Raw genomic sequence first — 17991 nt, 5'->3', positions numbered from 1 at the left:
GTACTACTGTATTTCTGAAAAAAATTCTTAAGGAAGCGGGTATGAAATGAGGAGAATAAATGTCAACAATAGTTTATTGCAGTGAAATGTTAAAAAAAAACAATATGGCAGTGTCTTACATCAACATCCTCCAAGGAATGCTCCAGAAGAGCGTTGTTCATGATCTCCATTAAAAAAAAACATGCAAACTATCAATAATTAACTGGTAACACAGGATTTCATTACAGTCTAAACATAATCGAGTTACACAACTGTGATATGTATCACAGCGCTCGTTCATTCTTCTATTATGTTTTCCGTCTTTTCAAATAATAAGTAGGTGAGATCTTGTGGGATTCAACGTCTTTAAGAATGAATGATTATGGATATTTTTTCAATCAATTTTGGTTTCGCATAATTCGTTCAACAAGATTGTATTTGAATTATTCCATCTCCTATTCTTATCTCGAATTCATAATTTTGGGGGATTACATCATTTCTAAATAGGTTGATTGTCAAAGTAAGAAACAGAGCCTTATAGTTGGAGAGCCCAAGAAGGAAATTTGGGATTTACTCAAGCAGGCCAGATTACTATCAGGGAAGATGCCTTGGACAATGTGGAGCACTTATACCAAAAATTAGACCTGCACCTATGTCGTAGGGGGAATTTACACGCTGGAGTATGTCCCCATCGATAAAATGGCAAACCTTATATAACCTCTTTTTCTTGTACCATCTAACCTACACGACACTGGAGTAAATTCACATTCAGCATCGTGGGCTCCCCTACTATGAGTGACAAAACGATTCAGTCTATATACATTCACTAATAACTTGTCCAGTTATGAGGCATTTATAAAAATTTTCAAATTGGTATAAAACCTACAACAAATCTATTCTTGATTTTGAATTTTATACAAATGAAACAGTCAAATGTCGAAATGTTGGGTTGAAATATTGGATTTTACGGGAAAGTGGTATTCCTCTAATTATGTAACTTGAAAATCGACACATACTTTAGTTTTATTCTCTTTTTCTCGCGTTGAGGAAATCGATCTTGGAAAAACTACCAGAAATTGGAAGAATGTTAGGTGGTAAATATTAACAGTTTACAATTCTAAAACATTATACACTCATTCATAACTTGAACGTCTAGTTATATTGATGCTTCTGACGAATCAATATTTCATTATTGAAAAACAAACTTTATGCACTAGTGAAATACAATATGTACTGATGAACCGTTAAGTTGAGATGATGGATATTCGATGAATTTATCAAATAAAAAAAATGTTATTAAGATGCATAACATGATGGCTCAAAAATGCTTCTATACGGAAATGCATGGTTTGAAAGTTTCAAAGTGTTACGCCACTGCTCCTATTTTTGTCAATTTTCTTAAATTGTCCGTTTCATTTGGAAGTAGTGCTACATTACAAAGTTTTTTTACTCGAAAACGAAAAAACGCAAAGGCAAGTTGTTTTTCCGAATGGAACAGACAATAGACCGAGAAAGAGTTGGAACAGAGGCGTAGGACATTTCACTTCCAAACAATCGATCATTCTGTACGCAAGCCACTGATTAATATGAAATCAACATTTTTAACGAAATCACACACCGTTTCTTCCCAAATCTTCCAAAATTATATTGAAATGTCCCAAGAGTTATAGAAAACAACTATGTATAAAGAAAAGTTATCATTATTTCAACAACACAAATTATTTAACACACATAAGAAACACCCTCAATTCTGTTTTGAAACTTGGTAAAAATAACACCCATGAAAATGAAGAGTCTTCCCTATGGCTATTTTCAATTCTTCAACAATTGTGAATTTTAACCATTCAACCATTCGCAAGCTCAAAATATTTTTATTTTCAGTGACTTTCATACGATATATGTTTCTTCAACAAATTCTTTAAAAAGTTTGAACTCAAGATTACTCATAGAAAAAACACTTGGGATAAAACCCGTTTGCACCAAACGCACTTAGTGTTGTGTCCCTTAAAATGAACCCTTATCTGTAATTACGTTGCACCAACTGTTAAGTGACATTCAAATGGCTGAAGCTAGCCTTAAATTTAAGCGCTCCTGTAATGACCACGAAGGTATTTAAGGGCGGGATTCTATCCTAAAATAATTTTTTGAACTGGCTGCAGAACTGCTGTGGTTTTTCTAATAACGTCAAGTACCTTTTATTTGACAATCCATTTCATTATCAATAATAATGCTCATTCAGCAACAAAAAGTTATCACTCTTTGATAATAATATGATAATTTACTTGAAACTGACTGACAGAACAATTAAGTTAGGTTAATGAAATGACAAGGATCATCTTCAACAGGCCAACCAATGAAAAGGCTTTATTGGACTAGAATGAAGTTGCACCAAAATAAAAAACTGAAATATCACTAGATATCAAAACTTAAGGGCCCCTTAATTAAGATTCGGTTAAGCCGCAGTCGTGCAACTGGAAATAAAATTAAGCGTCCAGTAACCATAACAGCAGGTTTCATAAAACACCGAATGTCCGATCAACGATTTGATAGTTACTCGATTTCTAAAACGAAATCACTGAAACCTTTTCATTTCTGAATATATTTAATGAATAGCGATTAAGAATAATAGAATGGACGTATGAACATCATAATTTGATGCGAGAATGATATTCTGCAGGATAATGACTGAATTATCGATTTAACCCAAATTTACGTCTATTTGTCAATCAAGCGTTGATTCCCCGATCAAGCTTTATGAAACCCGGGGAAGCTACGCTTAGTTAAGTACTCATTTTAAGGGGGATTGGTGCAAACGGGCCTAAGAGGTATTTATGGCGAGCCATATATTCTAAAGTAATTTTTTTTTTATTTTGTCAAAATAGTGTTCGGATACGTATTATTTTTTCTCAATTTATGCTGTTAAGGAGATGGTTAAAAAAGCGAATCGCTGATAAGCCCAAGAGCACAGTGTTATGAATAATTATGAGCTTCTGAATGATTTTGTTGAATTCCACAGTGGGAATGATGAGAAAATGATAATTGGTTCTTTCAAAGAGATAAAACAATTAAGAAATTTGTTTTTCGAAGTTTTAGTGTCAAAATCTACAAAATAACCAAAAATCAGGAAGTTTAACCAAATTCTATTTTCCAATCAAACGGTGTATGATCTTTTCTAGACGTAATTTATATTTTTTCCATTCGGAATTAAAATAATTGGGCTCTATTTCAAACACACTTTTGGCTTGAATAACCATTTCCGCTTTGGTACAGCAAGGAAGCGTTTATTGCTATATGTACTTCACGGTCATAAAAAAATGGTTTATATCCATCTAGTGACCAACAAAACATTAATATCCTGTCAGCAAAACAACTAATCGAACATTTAATAAAATATGAAATCTATTATTGTCCACAATGAGTTTTGGAATGGCAAATTTCAACCGGATTGTTTTCACACGAAGAAAACCTCAACAAAACCGTCCTCCGAATGCAATGCATGTTTCTGCTCAAGCGAATAGAAAAGGTAACAATTCGAGTTAATCTCAGTTTTGGCAGCACAACTAAAACGGTAAATTTACTGCACCCAAGAGGCGGGTACCCACATGGGCTCCGTCTCGACACGACTGACAATTTGAAGAATTTGACTAAAAGCTACGGCTAAATCGCCATTTACGACAGTGTCGTCGAAAAGATGATCGTACAAAAACTCGATCCTCTGCGCCGATTTTATGATGTCGTTGAACTCTTCTTCCTGAAAAACGAATTTGAGTGGAAAAATTAATAAACTTGCCTGAAAATGAAAAATACACTGCTCAATAATTGATAGGGATCAAGTAGAGGTCAAAAATCTAAAAACTCGGTTCAGAAAAAATAGAAATATTCCACATATAAAAGTGTAAAAAAAAAAAAAAATTTCTCCAGAATGAGGGTCTTCCAAGCCTTTCAAAAGAGTTGCTTCTTTTGAACCCATAGGCCATTAGATTCGGAGATACAGGGTGATTTATGGGTTTCGGCTTGAATTTTGGATATCCATAACTTGAGAATGAGCAGTCCGATTTCAATGAAAATTTATGGGCTCGTTATAGTTATAGAGATAGTTAGTTATTAATCAAACCTAACTCTATAGTCTTTGGATATAGGGAAAGCGACTGCAGATTTTCAAAGATGTAGAAAAATCGCCAGGTGTACATACTCGAACATGTCAGATTAAGATATATTATATGCCCTACGTGTCTCTGATAATAAATTCATGTTAATCTGACAGTTTGCGTAGTGGTGCTGGCCGTAGGGAAGAGTTGAAATTGGTAAAAAAAAATTTTTGAGATTTTGTGAGGATATGTTAATTGGGCCCAAAGGAGGCGACTATTCAAGAGACTGACAATTCGGACGTGACGCAAGGTCACAGAAGTCCTTTGTGTGACATTATTCAGGGGGGTGTTTCTTAATCTGACAGTTTGAAGAATATAAAAAGGCATTTTTTTTAAATATCTCCCTTCCTGTGCCTATTATCGTTTATGTATTCATTATGAATGTTGTAGATAATAAAATTCTATACAACTTTTGTCAGAAGCAATTTTCCATACCCATAACCGTTTTCGAGCTAGAGGGTGATAAGGGCGAGGAGCTTAGCCACACATGCGAAAGGCCAAGGTCAATGTAGAAACCCAGTCTAATTTACATTCATCGCCACATATCTCAAAAATGTTCAAACGTAGAAAAAATTGCTTCTGACAAAATTTGTAGAAAATGTTATGCTATACAACTTTTATAATGAATGCGAAAACAATTTGAAACCCAGGAGAGGAGATAATTCAAAAAAACTGATTTTCTGACCTTTTGAGCCAATTTTTATTGTTTCGGCTTGCTGAAACTGTTAGATTATATTTTTTCCGTGAATCATTATGTGATTCCTATCAATTGCTGAGCAACGTAAATTTTACATTTTCATTTCGTAGTGTAGCCCAGTCACATTAGGGGTTTCACCTCGGAATGAAAGATAAGCTGTAATTTGGTATAAACCTTTTTTTGTCGTTCTTAATGTTGTCAAAGTAACAAAAGCTATGGTTTCCGCGTCTTGAGATATTGAAAGGTCAAAAGTCATAAAAATCGGTTTCTCGAGAATATCTCGCTTCCTTTTTCTTCAATGAGATTTGCACCTATTATGAAACTTGTAGAGTATAAAATTCTCAACAACTTGTTCTCGAACTTTTTTTTTATACGATCAACCGTTTTTGGGGTAGAGCGCGAAGAGTGCGCAGCGTATATGGGCTAATGCAAGGTCAAGCGTGAGTTACGGTTTTCAGTACGTTGCATGAAGTCAATTATTTATTAAAAAATTATAATTATTGAACAATGTTCATTATTCATGTAGTAATCATCAATAATTTTTATTTTATCAAAATAAGTAACTTTAATGATTTGTATTTGACTATTTAAATATATAGTATATTATCAATTCTGCATTATAAATTTTAATCATATTTTTATATTAAAAAGACAGTAAGGGAATATATTTCTCACATATCTTTATTTATCATTAGGTAAATATGGCATATAATGAATGCCATTAGTTGCCAAATTAAAATGCAATGAATGATGACAATGAATTGAACATTTTTGAGCGACAACAAGGAGAAGACAACGAAGAAGAAGATAACTAGCTTCCATTTACAATTTTATTATAATTAAAATCAATAAAAATTCTTTCTATTCAAACTCACATTTTAATAAATGCCATATGTAATGATAAATAGATATGATTAAAATTTATAATCTAGAATTAATAATATACTATATATTGATAATAAGTACATAAATAATGGACATTGTTGAATAATTATAACTTTTTAATGAATAATTGACTTCATACAACGTACTGATAACCGTAACTCACGCTTGACCTTGCATTAGCCCATATATGACTGTACGCTGCGCACTCTTCGCGCTCTACCTCAAAAACGGTTGATCGTATGAAAAAAGTTCGAACAAAAGTTGGAGAGAATTTTATACTCTTCAAGTTCCATAATGGTTGCAAATCTCATTGAAGCAATAGGAACCGAGATATTCTCGAAAAAACGATTTTTATGACTTTTGACCATCAATATCTTGAGACGCGGACACGATAGCTTTTCAGACAATATTAAGGACGACAAAACAAAGGTTTATAACAATTTACAGCTTATTATCTCTCATTCCGAGGTTAACGCCATTTTTTACCTAATATGACTGGGCTAGAGGTATAAACTGCAACCTGCATCCAAATTGACAGATGAACTCACCGTGAACCCTCTGGAATTGTTTACGTCAAATGTGGATCTGGCATGTACTGCATTCCTGGTTTCCTTCAGTTCCTCCAATGGGGGTGGCTTGATGTAAATTATGTAGGGTTTGAGATCAGGATTTCTCAGTATTTTCAGGGCTTGATAGTGAGGGTTCAAAATACAGACGTGACCGCTATTTATAATGGCTTTCACACTTTCGGTGGAGGTACCGTAGAGGTTACCCTTGTATTCTCCGAACTCTATGAATTTGTTTGCTTCGATGTCTTCTTCCATTTTTTCCCTAGTGACAAAGAAGTAATCTTTTCCTTCCACTTCGCCAGGCCTAATCGGTCGACTAGTAACTGAAATCGGGAAACGAGAAGTATTACAAGATGTATCCTGTATTAAAAAAATACAACTTTCTCGAGGAGTACTTACACGGTATGGGTGTTTTATACTTCATAGGGTTTGTATCTATCAATCGCCTCTTCAGTTCATTACGGCCTATACCTGGTGCTCCTATCAAGACTATGGGCCTGTAGATGCCAGGTCTTGGATACAGTTTCGCCACTTCTTCGTAAGTCGCAATCTGTTCTCTATCGAAGTCGTCATTTTCTGTGGTGTCGTACATGATCTTTTTTGTTTTAGGGGCCGATGCACAGTGTGGGGACTTTGGTGATTGATTGCAAGATAGACTCAGTATTGGAGAAACCGAACAAAGAGCTGCAAGAGATTATTTTGGAAGATCAATCTAATATTTTTCAAATGTAGGTAAGATGTACGAGGATGTGATGATATCTAGTTAGCCTAGACCAGTTCCATGCATAAAAAATATTGCGTTACCATAACAACGAACTATAACTCATTAGAAGTGTCAGTGTGAAGTTTGAGGTCAAAAAAGTAAACCAGAGTTGCGCAATGAATTAAAAGAAAGGAGATGTCCACCGAAATTGTGAGAATCGAAAAATTAAGTATTGAGCCATCATCAAGTACCTGTATTTAAAAGGGTTAAGAGGTAAGCAGATTTACGAAGATATGCTCCATACCCTTGATGATCAATGTCCTTCGTATGCGGCCGTGAAAAATTGGACTGCAAGCTTCAAAAGGGGTTAATTTTCCATTGAAGATGATGACCGATCGGGATGGCCAGTTTCTGTGTCAGTCCCCGAAAATATCGATGCAGTTCATGACATGATTTTATCAGACCGTCGAATTGGGCTAAGACGGATATCTAACAGTACTGAATATTTCATACGAACTCGTTCATCATATGGTTCACGTCAATTTGGACATGAGAAAAATTGCTGCAAAATGGATCCCCAAATGTTTGAATGTTGATCAAAAGCGTGCAACTGTGGAAGCATCGCGTTCGATCTGTGCTCGATTTTAAAACGATATAGACTTCTTGAACCGAATAGCTACTATGGATGAGACTTGGGTACATTTCTACGATCCAGAAAAAAAGCAACAATCGATGGAATGGCGACACATGACCGAAAAAGTTTCGTTTTGTTATATTATTCATTACTTACGCTCAGGATCCTCCGAATTCGTTTGGGATCTTTCATGTACAATTCTCCGTTCTTGAAGAGCTCTGCTGGGTATCAATCCTGCTCTCATGTTTCTGTCTCCCTCTTTTCTTGCTTGCCACCTGTCGAAGGAAATCAGTTGAAAAACTGAAGAGAGGTAGGTATACATCAACTAATCTATCTAATACTGTATGATGCCTGTTTACACAGACTCATTTAAGGCAGGCTCAATATTAAGGCCCCCCCTCTTCCACGTGCTGTGAGTCCACATCGCAGTATTGAAGCCTTGTGGCCCATTGTTCGTCTTTTTGTAGTTTGTAGACTCACAAACTGAGACAAGTCTACGAAAAAAGAGTCCCTCACACCATAAGAATAGTTAGTTGAAAAAAGAGAGAGAAGTGGAGAAAAATGTTATGTTGCGTTGAAGATTCACCAAATCCTCAAATCTCTAGATGTAACTTCTACATGTATATTCTATCTTTACCCACAGAATGTCCAGAGTAACACCAAAGAGTATTAACTCTTTGGTTACACTGTCGAAGACTGACATCTTAACTTTATTGATTTTCCTAATAAACGTAACCAGGTACCTACTTACCAGTAGGCATCATCTTGTGAAACAATATGAAGAATATCGCCCTTCTCGAAATCTAAACCTGCCTCCTTGCACGGTATATACGGATCAGTTTCTGCGTTGTACTTGAAATGGGCCCTCACGCGTACTTTACTCTCTCGTTGATTCAGTCTTCCATCAGCTGGAACCAATTTGAACGTTATGGTACCCTCCGAGTTTTGCTGAAATCGAAGAAAACGTTTTGAAAAATTGCGATTATATTGGGGTTGAATACTCAATGATGCGGTTCAAATTTGAATTCGTTGAGTACCAACCCCAAAATTTTCAATTCAACCACATTTCAAAGAGTCTAGATTGAATACTCAATCATGTATGTACGTACCAGTATACTAAGAACGCCATTTGGAGTTTTTCCCTCGACGTTGATGTTGTTGACCTCGACAACTTCATCCCCTACATGGATCAATCCAGATCTGTCAGCTGCCCCTCCATGCATTACCCTAGCTATGATGATTTTTCCTGTGGATTCGTCTGTTTTTATTGTGGCTCCCTAAAGGGAATGAGAAGTTTTCAAAAATGAGAAAATAAAATTCCAGTTGGGGAGCGCTCCATGCCTTCTTAGGTATTTTTTGCAAAACTTTATATGAAATGAAAAAAATTTCGTTCTTCTCAGAGATTTGGCGAAATAAAATGTTCATTTCACGATGATGCCAACTTCTGTTCAATATTTTGTTCCTGAATTTTTTCTGAGGAAATCATAGATAGTGAGTGAAAAAATTTTCAAATGGGGGTGCTTAAAACGGTTATTTTTAACTTCTTATACTTACTACTATAGGTTCGGCACTTTGTGACCCAGTCTTTGCAGAAAGGCACAAAATAAATGTTCGATTAAAAGGAAATTATCACAATAATCGAGATAATGAATACTAGAACGTAGAATGAGTAACATTTTCAGAAAATGGAAGTCAATATTGATATTCCACTCGGAAGGAAATTGATCTTCCTACTTGAAACTCAAACATGGGTCAGAATGTATATTTATGAATAAATAAGGCGTTTTAATAACAGCGTTAATGGCGAGAAACAATCCTCTATTTTTTCAGAGTTTTGAAACAATAATAGATGGTTGACAACATCATATAGGTCGTAACTTTCATTGGTTCGCAGTAGGTTAGCTTGACTTATCGATTGCTTTAATATGGACTGGTTTCACCTGAGAGAACAAATTTCCCAGGAATTAAGTTGTTTCAAATTTCGCGAGATTAAATCATTAGGTATAACTGTGGACCAGCTTGGTCTGAGTCTGTCGTGCATTGATTGAAAAAATCAATTGATGAAATCTTTCTATATTTGAAACTTTCGCTGTTATTCAAACGTCCATTACATCCGAGTACACTATTTTTCAAAAGTTCTTGAACATTTTTGATTCGCTACTAAACTGAAATGTCAAGATGAATCTGGCCAATGCATGAATTTCACGCGAAAGTATCAGAGGGTAAATTCTATATAATCACTTTCCTTCGCAGTGGTTTTTATATGCGGAGTTTCCTTGGAATAAATTACCTACTCACCAAAGGTTCGTTACTTTTAACAAGTTGTACTATTTTAACAGTTTCTTCTTCTTCATCTGCATCTGGGGGAATTTCTGGGAGATGGGGATAATAATCTTTCTGAGCCACAGCGTCGTGTGCACATAAGACACCCTGGAAAAAATTATTCAATCGAACATTCATTATTTTCGGTATACAGTGAAAATTATTTGGGAAATGCAATCTCTAAACTAGTGTGGCAATAGTGAATATGATTTCTGACGGAAATCGTAGATATTTATGCTACAAAAATTGCGAGAACTTTGTAGCAGATTTCCCCAGATCTAGTAGTGAGATACGAGGATGTATTGATATCTACTTAGCCTAGACCAGTTTCATGCATGAAAAATATTAATATATACTCATTAGAAGTGTCAGTTTGAAGTTCGCGGTCAAAGAAAAATTGGAGTATCGAGCCATCATCATATACTTGTATTTAAAAGGGTTAAAAGGTAAGCAGATTTACGAAGATATGCTTAATACCATTGGTGATCAATATTCTTCATATGCGACCGTGAAAAATCGGACTGCAAGCTTCAAAAGAGGTTAATATTCCATTGAAGATGAATGATGATGACCGATCGGGAAGGCCAGGTGTTCTGTGTCAGTCCCCGAAAATATCGATGCAGCAGGCCCGGATCTACGATTTTTTCTGACCGGGGCAAAAATTCATGATCCCCCCCCCCCCCTCTAAGGTTCTTAGGAAACATATAATTGCATATTCGTCATCGCGATTTCAACCCGGGATATTTTTTTCACTAATTCGAGGTCGTTGCTTACGAATATGCAATTAGATTTTTCCTAAAATGAGTACTTTAGGAAAAAATAACTCTTATTTTTTTCCCATTGTTCCATTGAAAGTTATTTTTTTCCCGAAGTACTCATCTTAGGAAAAATCTAATTTCTTATTCGTAATCTTCGACCACGAATTAGTAGAAACAAAGTCTCGGGTTGAAATCGTTCGAAAAATAAAAAAAGTTTGTTTTTACAAGAATGTCGTTTGCAACCCTCGCTCACCTATCGTTTTTACCCGCGCTTTACGAACGACATTATTCCGAACGAAAATTAATTTTTTCAGCGACATATATCGACCCGGGTCATTTTACTTATTAATTCGAGGTCGTAGATTACGAATATGCAATTTGATTTTTTGTAGGATCAGTATTCTGAGAAATAAATCACTTTAAGTGCAAAATTTCGAAGAAATTGGTCAACTTTGAGGCGGTGTAGCATCCAGAAAAAAAGCACTAGTCATATGCAGATTTTTTTGTGATAGATTGGTTTTTTGCGAATAGAAAAAACCACACTTCATTCATCTACCGCTAACAGTTTAGATTTTATAATTTTTTCCGCGAAGGTCCAAAATTTCCGATTTTCCATCGACCATAACTTGAAAACTTAATTTTCAAAAAATATCTGTTTGCATATTCGTGTTTTACGCCCTCGTATTAGTGTACAGTACGAATTTGGTGTTGATCGGAGACCAAAAATTATTTTTCAAAAAATCCATACAGTATGGAATATTTGAAAAATTTTCGATCTCTACGATTTCCACCAATATTGTTGTATTTACTAAATCGAGGGCATAGATTATGAATATGCGAAAAGAATTTTGCTGAAAGGATTAGTTTTCAAATTATGGTCCATAAAAAATCGAAAATTTTGGTCCTTAGTTCCAGATGAGATGGGGATGAGTCGGTAATTCCTCAGGCAAAGAAATTACTGGCTCTATGCTTGCGACACATTCTAGACATATCTCATCTTTTAACCTATTTCACCCAAGTGTGGCGGTCATTCCTAGATGATGACTGAATAATACATATAAAGTTAATTGATCCATCCCTCATTGATTTTGAAGATTTTTGGCATAGTGATGGTTTATCATGTTTCCATTCTACAGTTTCGATTTTAGCTATAGGAAATTAATTTTTTCCGAGAAACAAAAAAAAATTTCATCCTCTGGTTGATTTTGGCGCCCCCTTAAGCTAGCGCCCGGGGCAAGCGCCCCGCTTGCCCCCCCCTAGATCCGGGCCTGCGATGCAGTTCATAACATGATTTTATCAGACCGTCGAATTGGGCTAAATTGGATATCTGAAGCACTGAATATTTCATACGAACGCGTTCACCATATAGTTCACGTCAATTTGGACATGAGAAAAATTGCTGCAAATTGGATCCCGAAATTTTTGAATATTAATTGGCCAAAAGCGTGCAAGGGTAAAAGCATCGTGTTCGATCTGTGCTTTATTTGAAAACGTTGTAGACTTCTTAAACCGAATTGTTACTATGGATAAGACTTGGATACATTCCTACGATCCAGAAACAAAGCAACAATCGATGGAATGGCGACACACTCTGGTTTTCCAAGACCTTACGTCCGGTTTCATAATCAAATTTAAAGTCACTTTAAGCTTAAAGCTTCTTTTACTGTCATTTTTAGTAGGGTTAAAGGAAGCTTTAAAGTTAAAGTGGCTTTAGGTTTGATTATGAAACCGGCCGTAAGAAGTTTCGTGTCCAAAAATCTGCTGGAAAAGTTCTTGCTTCAGTGTTTCGAGATTGCCATGGAGTAATCATGATTGATTTTTGGGATGAGAGTTAAGAGTAGAACAATAACCGGAGATTACTATTCCGACATTACTGACCACTCTACGGGAAAAAAATTAAAGAGAAAAGACGCGAAAGCTATCCAAATAAGGTGTTTTGTTTTTGCAAGACAACGCCCCTGCACACAAATCTCATGATGCCATGCAAAAAATTCGTGATTTATGGTTCGAATTACTTGAACAACACCCCCCTTATTCACCGGATTTGGCTCCATCCGACTTTCATCTCTTCCCTCAACTGAAAAAAAGTTTAAAAGGTCGTAAATTTTCTTCCAACGAGTAGGTTATAAAAGCAATGAAGATCTGGTTTGCAGAGCAAGAAGAAACATTTTTTTTGAAAGGTCTAGAAAAGTTGCAGGTTTCCTGTAATAAATGTATCCAATTAAGAGGAGAATATGTTAAGTAAAAAAATATTTTGACATTGAAATTTTGTCTGGTTCTATAGTAGGTTAAGAATTTTTCAATATATCCTCGTAGCTACGAATGTAATGGGTTGATTGCAATCCCTTTTCTTATTGTTGGCTCTGGTTCAGTTTTCACTGAGTATTTCTAACAAAGTCTAACAAAGATTGTTGGAAATTAAAAAAACCGATACGCACCTGTATATTAGGCTTCTGCAGCAAATAAAACAACTCCTTGCATTCGTCTGAAGCCTGAGGAACACTTGCCAATTCTTCGAGGACATCAACCATGACGTGCATGGATGTGGAGAGCATAGGGAAGAATTTTCCGCTGGCCCCATTGCTGATGATTTTATTATGTACATTAACCAAGGCGTGCAGTTCTTTGGATTGCAGAAGTTCGCTGAGAAAGCCTATATCTTCGTCTGTACAGGGAAGACTTCCACCGCTCGTTTTCAGCGAGGTGAGCAATCGAGAAAGTACTGTAATATTTCAGAGGTTTTTCTTGTTATTACTTGAACCTACGTAAAGGGTGATTTTTTGAATTGTTGAGTGAGAGAACTAAGGATCCGTTTTGTAATTATTCTTTCCGCAGAAAGAAGAAGAATTTTTCATTTGCTCGAATGGGGCATATAGCCATCAGGATTTTAAACCTCCGAAATTCTGACAAAGCTATCGAAACTTGATTGGATTTCGGAGGTCATGCTGAAAAAGCTCTAGAGTGTATGGGATGATTTCAAGACGTAAGTTGATATGAATTGTTCTTCATATTTATTCCCTTTATAACAGTTTTCAAATAGTTCATTCGAGAGTTTGACATGTCACATTCGTAAAATAGTTTAGGACGTAGGTATTTCCTTCTACGCACTAGTAAGAATAAATGACGTCAATTCGATATTATTGATGTTTGTAAATCTGAGGTCAACGTTTTCATCACATGTGGTATGTGGTCTACACAATGACTTACACATGATATTATGCTTTTCTCCAAACTTTTGTTTCTACAAAATTTTCATCATCTTCAATATTATTCGTGTGTACAGGGAGGGCAAAATTGGTTGAACTACAACTTTTTAACCCAACGAGATAGAGGAAAATGAATGTACCATTCATGTCGTCCTTTTTCGAGAAACTAATAATGCCATCAACTGCATTCCTCTATCTTCTTTTGTTTTGGAGTTATAGGCCAAAATTGAAATTTGGGCGATTTCAACTTTGATCATTATCTCCGTGCCTGTTTGAGCTAGGATGTTGAAATAAAAACATTAAATAGAGACACTTTTTTGATAGCAATCCAGTGGCGTACTATGATTTTTTCCAAAGGTATATTTGCTGAGCTACAACATGAAGTTTTTCTTATGGAAACAGTCACTTAAAATGACCTAGAAAGGATCGCCATTTTTTTTCCGTTTCAGAAATATATCATACATCTATATCGCCCTCAGATTCGTTCAGATATTATGAAAAATACAGTTTGTATTTATGTTCGATTTGAAATGAAGAGTATTATGTATGCTGAATTATAGATTTATTTTTCAAGAAATCACAAATCTCGTAATTTTCGAATATTTCCACAATTCCGCCAATAATGACTTCGAATTCTAATAACTGACAGTTGTTCTAAACCGAGATCGAACCATGGAGGATTGAGTCAAGTATTCAAAAGCTAAATAATCATTAAATCATGCGTAGAGAAATATTATTGTGTGATTCAGCCTACTTCACTCAATCAATTGAAATTCACATAAAAACTATATTTTTCATAACATCTGAACGAATCTGCGGGCGGTGTATGATATATGATATATTTCTGGAACGGGAAAAAAATGGAGATTTTTTCTAGGTCATTTCAAAGGACTGTTTCCATAAGAAAAAACACAACTTCATGTTGTAGCTCAACAAATATACCTGTTGGAAAAAATCATAGTACGCCACTGGATTGCTATCAAAAAAGTGTCTCTATAATGTTTTTATTTCAACATCATAGCTCAAACAGGAACGGAGATAATGATCAAAGTTGAAATCGCCCAAATTTCAATTTTTGCCTATAACTCGAAAACAAAAGAAGATAGAGGAATGCAGTTGATGGCATTATTAGTTTCTCGAAAAAAGACGACATGAATGGTACATTCATTTTCCTCTAACTCGTCAGGTTAAAAAGTTGTAGTTCAGGTATCACCAATTTTGCCCACCCTGTACAATAATGAACGAGTGTTCATCTAAAATTTATTCTCCTCGTAAGGGATGCATAAACTTGTTTGATAATGGTGTATCTATTTACCACTACAACAGATGGTGGTATAGATTCTCCAAATTTTGAAAATTCGAAACTATAGACTACCTTAAATTGAAAGTGCATTTTTTTAACAATGATGTAAGTCTTGATCGTCAGGATGACAATTGGACCAACTGAATGAGCTTCTACGCACTTCTTCGAATTTATAATCAGAGCTGTCACCCATCCAGGTATTGAACTAGTCCAGCGCTGCCGGACTCCCAGAGAATGTCCCAATTATTTCTCAGAATTTTTTCCGAGCGATATTATCCTGATTCCATTAGGCACACGTATTTCAATCAGTAGCTTGACAACTGTAATAGCAAGTATTCATCGAGTTTCAATTTCATTGGATTGAAAGATTTTTTTTTTCAACTTATTGGGAAAAAAATTCGTATGCCTCTGTAACTCCAAAACCATCGGGCTGGGCTGACCCTGCCCATTATACAACTCAATTAGTATGTAGTTCGAACCCTTTTATAATTGGCTCGAGGAGGTCATTCAAAGCAGATGCTCCAATTTTCAAAAATTTCAGAAAAAAACAATACCTACGCAAAAGTTCTTCGCATCATATAATTATTCGCTGAAGAGGTTTAAGTTAGTTATAACGCGTTCGTGTATAACTGACGCATATAATGTAATTTCATTAGGTGATGAGATTTAATTGTCAATATTTCCATGCTGGCTTGTTTCGAACTCGTGATGAAGAGAAGCCTTACAAAAAATTCAAATTGAGATAGAATCGAGAACGCTTGAAAACGAGTTCTACTATTTTTCAAAAAATTTTACTACCAATAATTCAAAAGAAATCATGGAGCAAGAATGACATTCAATTTGGCGGAGGCTTTCTAGGATATTTCGGGAAAGGACAGAACGAAAAGAAGAGGATAATTGGTCAATTCAGAAACCTATCAATATTCAAACTATACAGGCGAATCTATAAGGGTAACCATCAAATTTTTACAGTGGGAAATACAGGTAAATAATCCAGCTGATTCGAGGGAAAGCTTTCCTGTGTATCCACAACGAATTTCAGAGACTTGAACAGCGCTATATAACTAATGGTTAGGGGAAAAAACAAAACAAATGCACTTTTATAGTCTAGAATAAAAGTCGATCATGCAGACACCAAGCGAATCCTGAAATACACAATGCGCTCACCTGGATCCCGCTTAGTATTAGTCCCATTTGCCATTACCTCTGACATTCTATAAAATATATAAAAACACTTTAATTTGATAGGTTGTTGACTCTTTTCTAACCAACAGAACGCAATGAGATTGTTTAGCTCAATAAAACAACAAAGCTACTTCCACAATCAACTACATTGCAAATTGAAAGCTTGCAGTTTTAGTAAATAGGTAGGTATTTCTATTCTGTGAAATTCAATACGAAGTGAAGTCATGTGAAATGAATTCCTATAAATAACTTCTGCATTCAATTGGTGATAATTTGAATCAAGGAAATGATTACCTATATCAGACTATCTACTTGGCAAAAATTCTTGCTACGCTTAAAAGATATTTTGAGTCAAACAAAATGGCTTACTTGAATAATTCTATTCTAAATTTCCCAAGAAGTAGGTTACATAATACTTCTTTGATATGGAATTAACGGGAGTTTATTGGGAAAGTCTAAAGAAGTATGATTAATTTTCAATATCGATCTGTCTATGAGACGGAAGAATTAGCCCCTCAATTATTCAAGATAACAGATGATATTGAACAAGAGGATGGAAGAACAAAAGTAACATAACCTCAACCCTAAACGATGACGTCTGTCAGTGTCAGAGGCATAAATGACAACCGTTGATAAGGACCGTAGGAGTAGACATCTATATACAGATTACAGTAAACTGTATGCTGCGACACTGCTACTGCATGCAGTGTAATTTTTGATCAGGAATAATGATTTAAGAATGTACGTTCACGAGTTAAATCAATCGAGAGTTGAATGATTTGATTCTGCATCAAATTGATTGGAAATACACTAAGCCATCTAGAAGAGATTTCTCGAACAAGCTATCTGGAATACAGGAAACTAGATCACAAAAGACATCTTCAATAATGTTATGAATATTTATCACATATTTGTTTATTAAAATGAAATGCGAAGTTTGTCCATTCTTTGGAGAGTACCATAAATAGTCCGTTCCTAAATATTCCTTGCCTAGATACCAAATTTTATTATTTATTCACACATAAATGCTGCCCTCTATTATTAAGTTTTCAAACCGCACATATTTTCTAACAATTATTCAGGAATCGATTCAATAGGTGGCGCAAAGTGCACGAATTGTGCCTGTGCTTTGTGCAAAATGTTTTATTTTAGTGAAGAACAAAACAATATCACTATTCACTATACAGAATGTTTGCGGAGATAGTTCGCTAACTCTGAACCATATGTAAAACGTATTTTGCACTGACTTTATTATGCATAATTTAATACTTCATGTTAAGAGTGGTTTTTGCGAATATAATTCTTATTCGAGAGGATTTGAAAACTGTTTTTTGGTTTATTTATATTTCCAATCATATTGGGCATGAAAATACTCAGTTATTATACGCGAAACAAAATCAATTCATTCAACATCCACAAAGTTTATAATAAGCAAACGGCTTTTCAAGAAACACAGAAAGGTTTTATAAAATCACTTTTGCGTTTTTATAGTTCGCTTTGTTGATTGTTGAAAATATTTTCTACTCTTTTCTTGCCAGCAAGGATGGGTTCATTTGCAATAGTTTTCAAAATTATCAATCGAAGTAAATTGTATATGTACCT

General features: G+C 35.1%; 1 protein-coding gene across 4 annotated transcripts; it reads right to left on the bottom strand.

Moving 5' to 3' along the window:
- Nucleotides 1–2752: 2752 nt before the first annotated feature.
- Nucleotides 2753–17038, bottom strand: LOC123320959 (MAGUK p55 subfamily member 7). 4 transcript variants are annotated; one of them, XM_044908459.1, is made up of 10 exons: nt 16759–17038; nt 16372–16418; nt 13134–13417; nt 9914–10045; nt 8725–8892; nt 8367–8563; nt 7772–7890; nt 6678–6962; nt 6258–6601; nt 2753–3730 (listed from the first exon to the last, which is right to left on the bottom strand). In XM_044908459.1, the coding sequence occupies exons 2-10, from the start codon at nt 16415–16417 to the stop codon at nt 3554–3556; spliced, it is 1752 nt and encodes a 583-aa protein (XP_044764394.1). In that variant the 5' UTR covers nt 16418; nt 16759–17038; the 3' UTR covers nt 2753–3553. The 4 variants fall into 4 exon arrangements, with proteins under 4 accessions (XP_044764394.1, XP_044764397.1, XP_044764403.1 ...); XM_044908462.1 differs by lacking the exon at nt 16759–17038 and adding an exon at nt 16684–16733; XM_044908468.1 differs by lacking the exon at nt 16759–17038 and adding an exon at nt 9170–9199 and having other exon boundaries at nt 16372–16561.
- Nucleotides 17039–17991: the final 953 nt, after the last annotated feature.

This window comes from Coccinella septempunctata, chromosome 1 (genome assembly GCF_907165205.1).
Source record: "Coccinella septempunctata chromosome 1, icCocSept1.1, whole genome shotgun sequence".
NCBI lineage: Eukaryota > Metazoa > Arthropoda > Insecta > Coleoptera > Coccinellidae > Coccinella > Coccinella septempunctata.
This window is presented reverse-complemented; position numbering and strand designations above follow the sequence as displayed.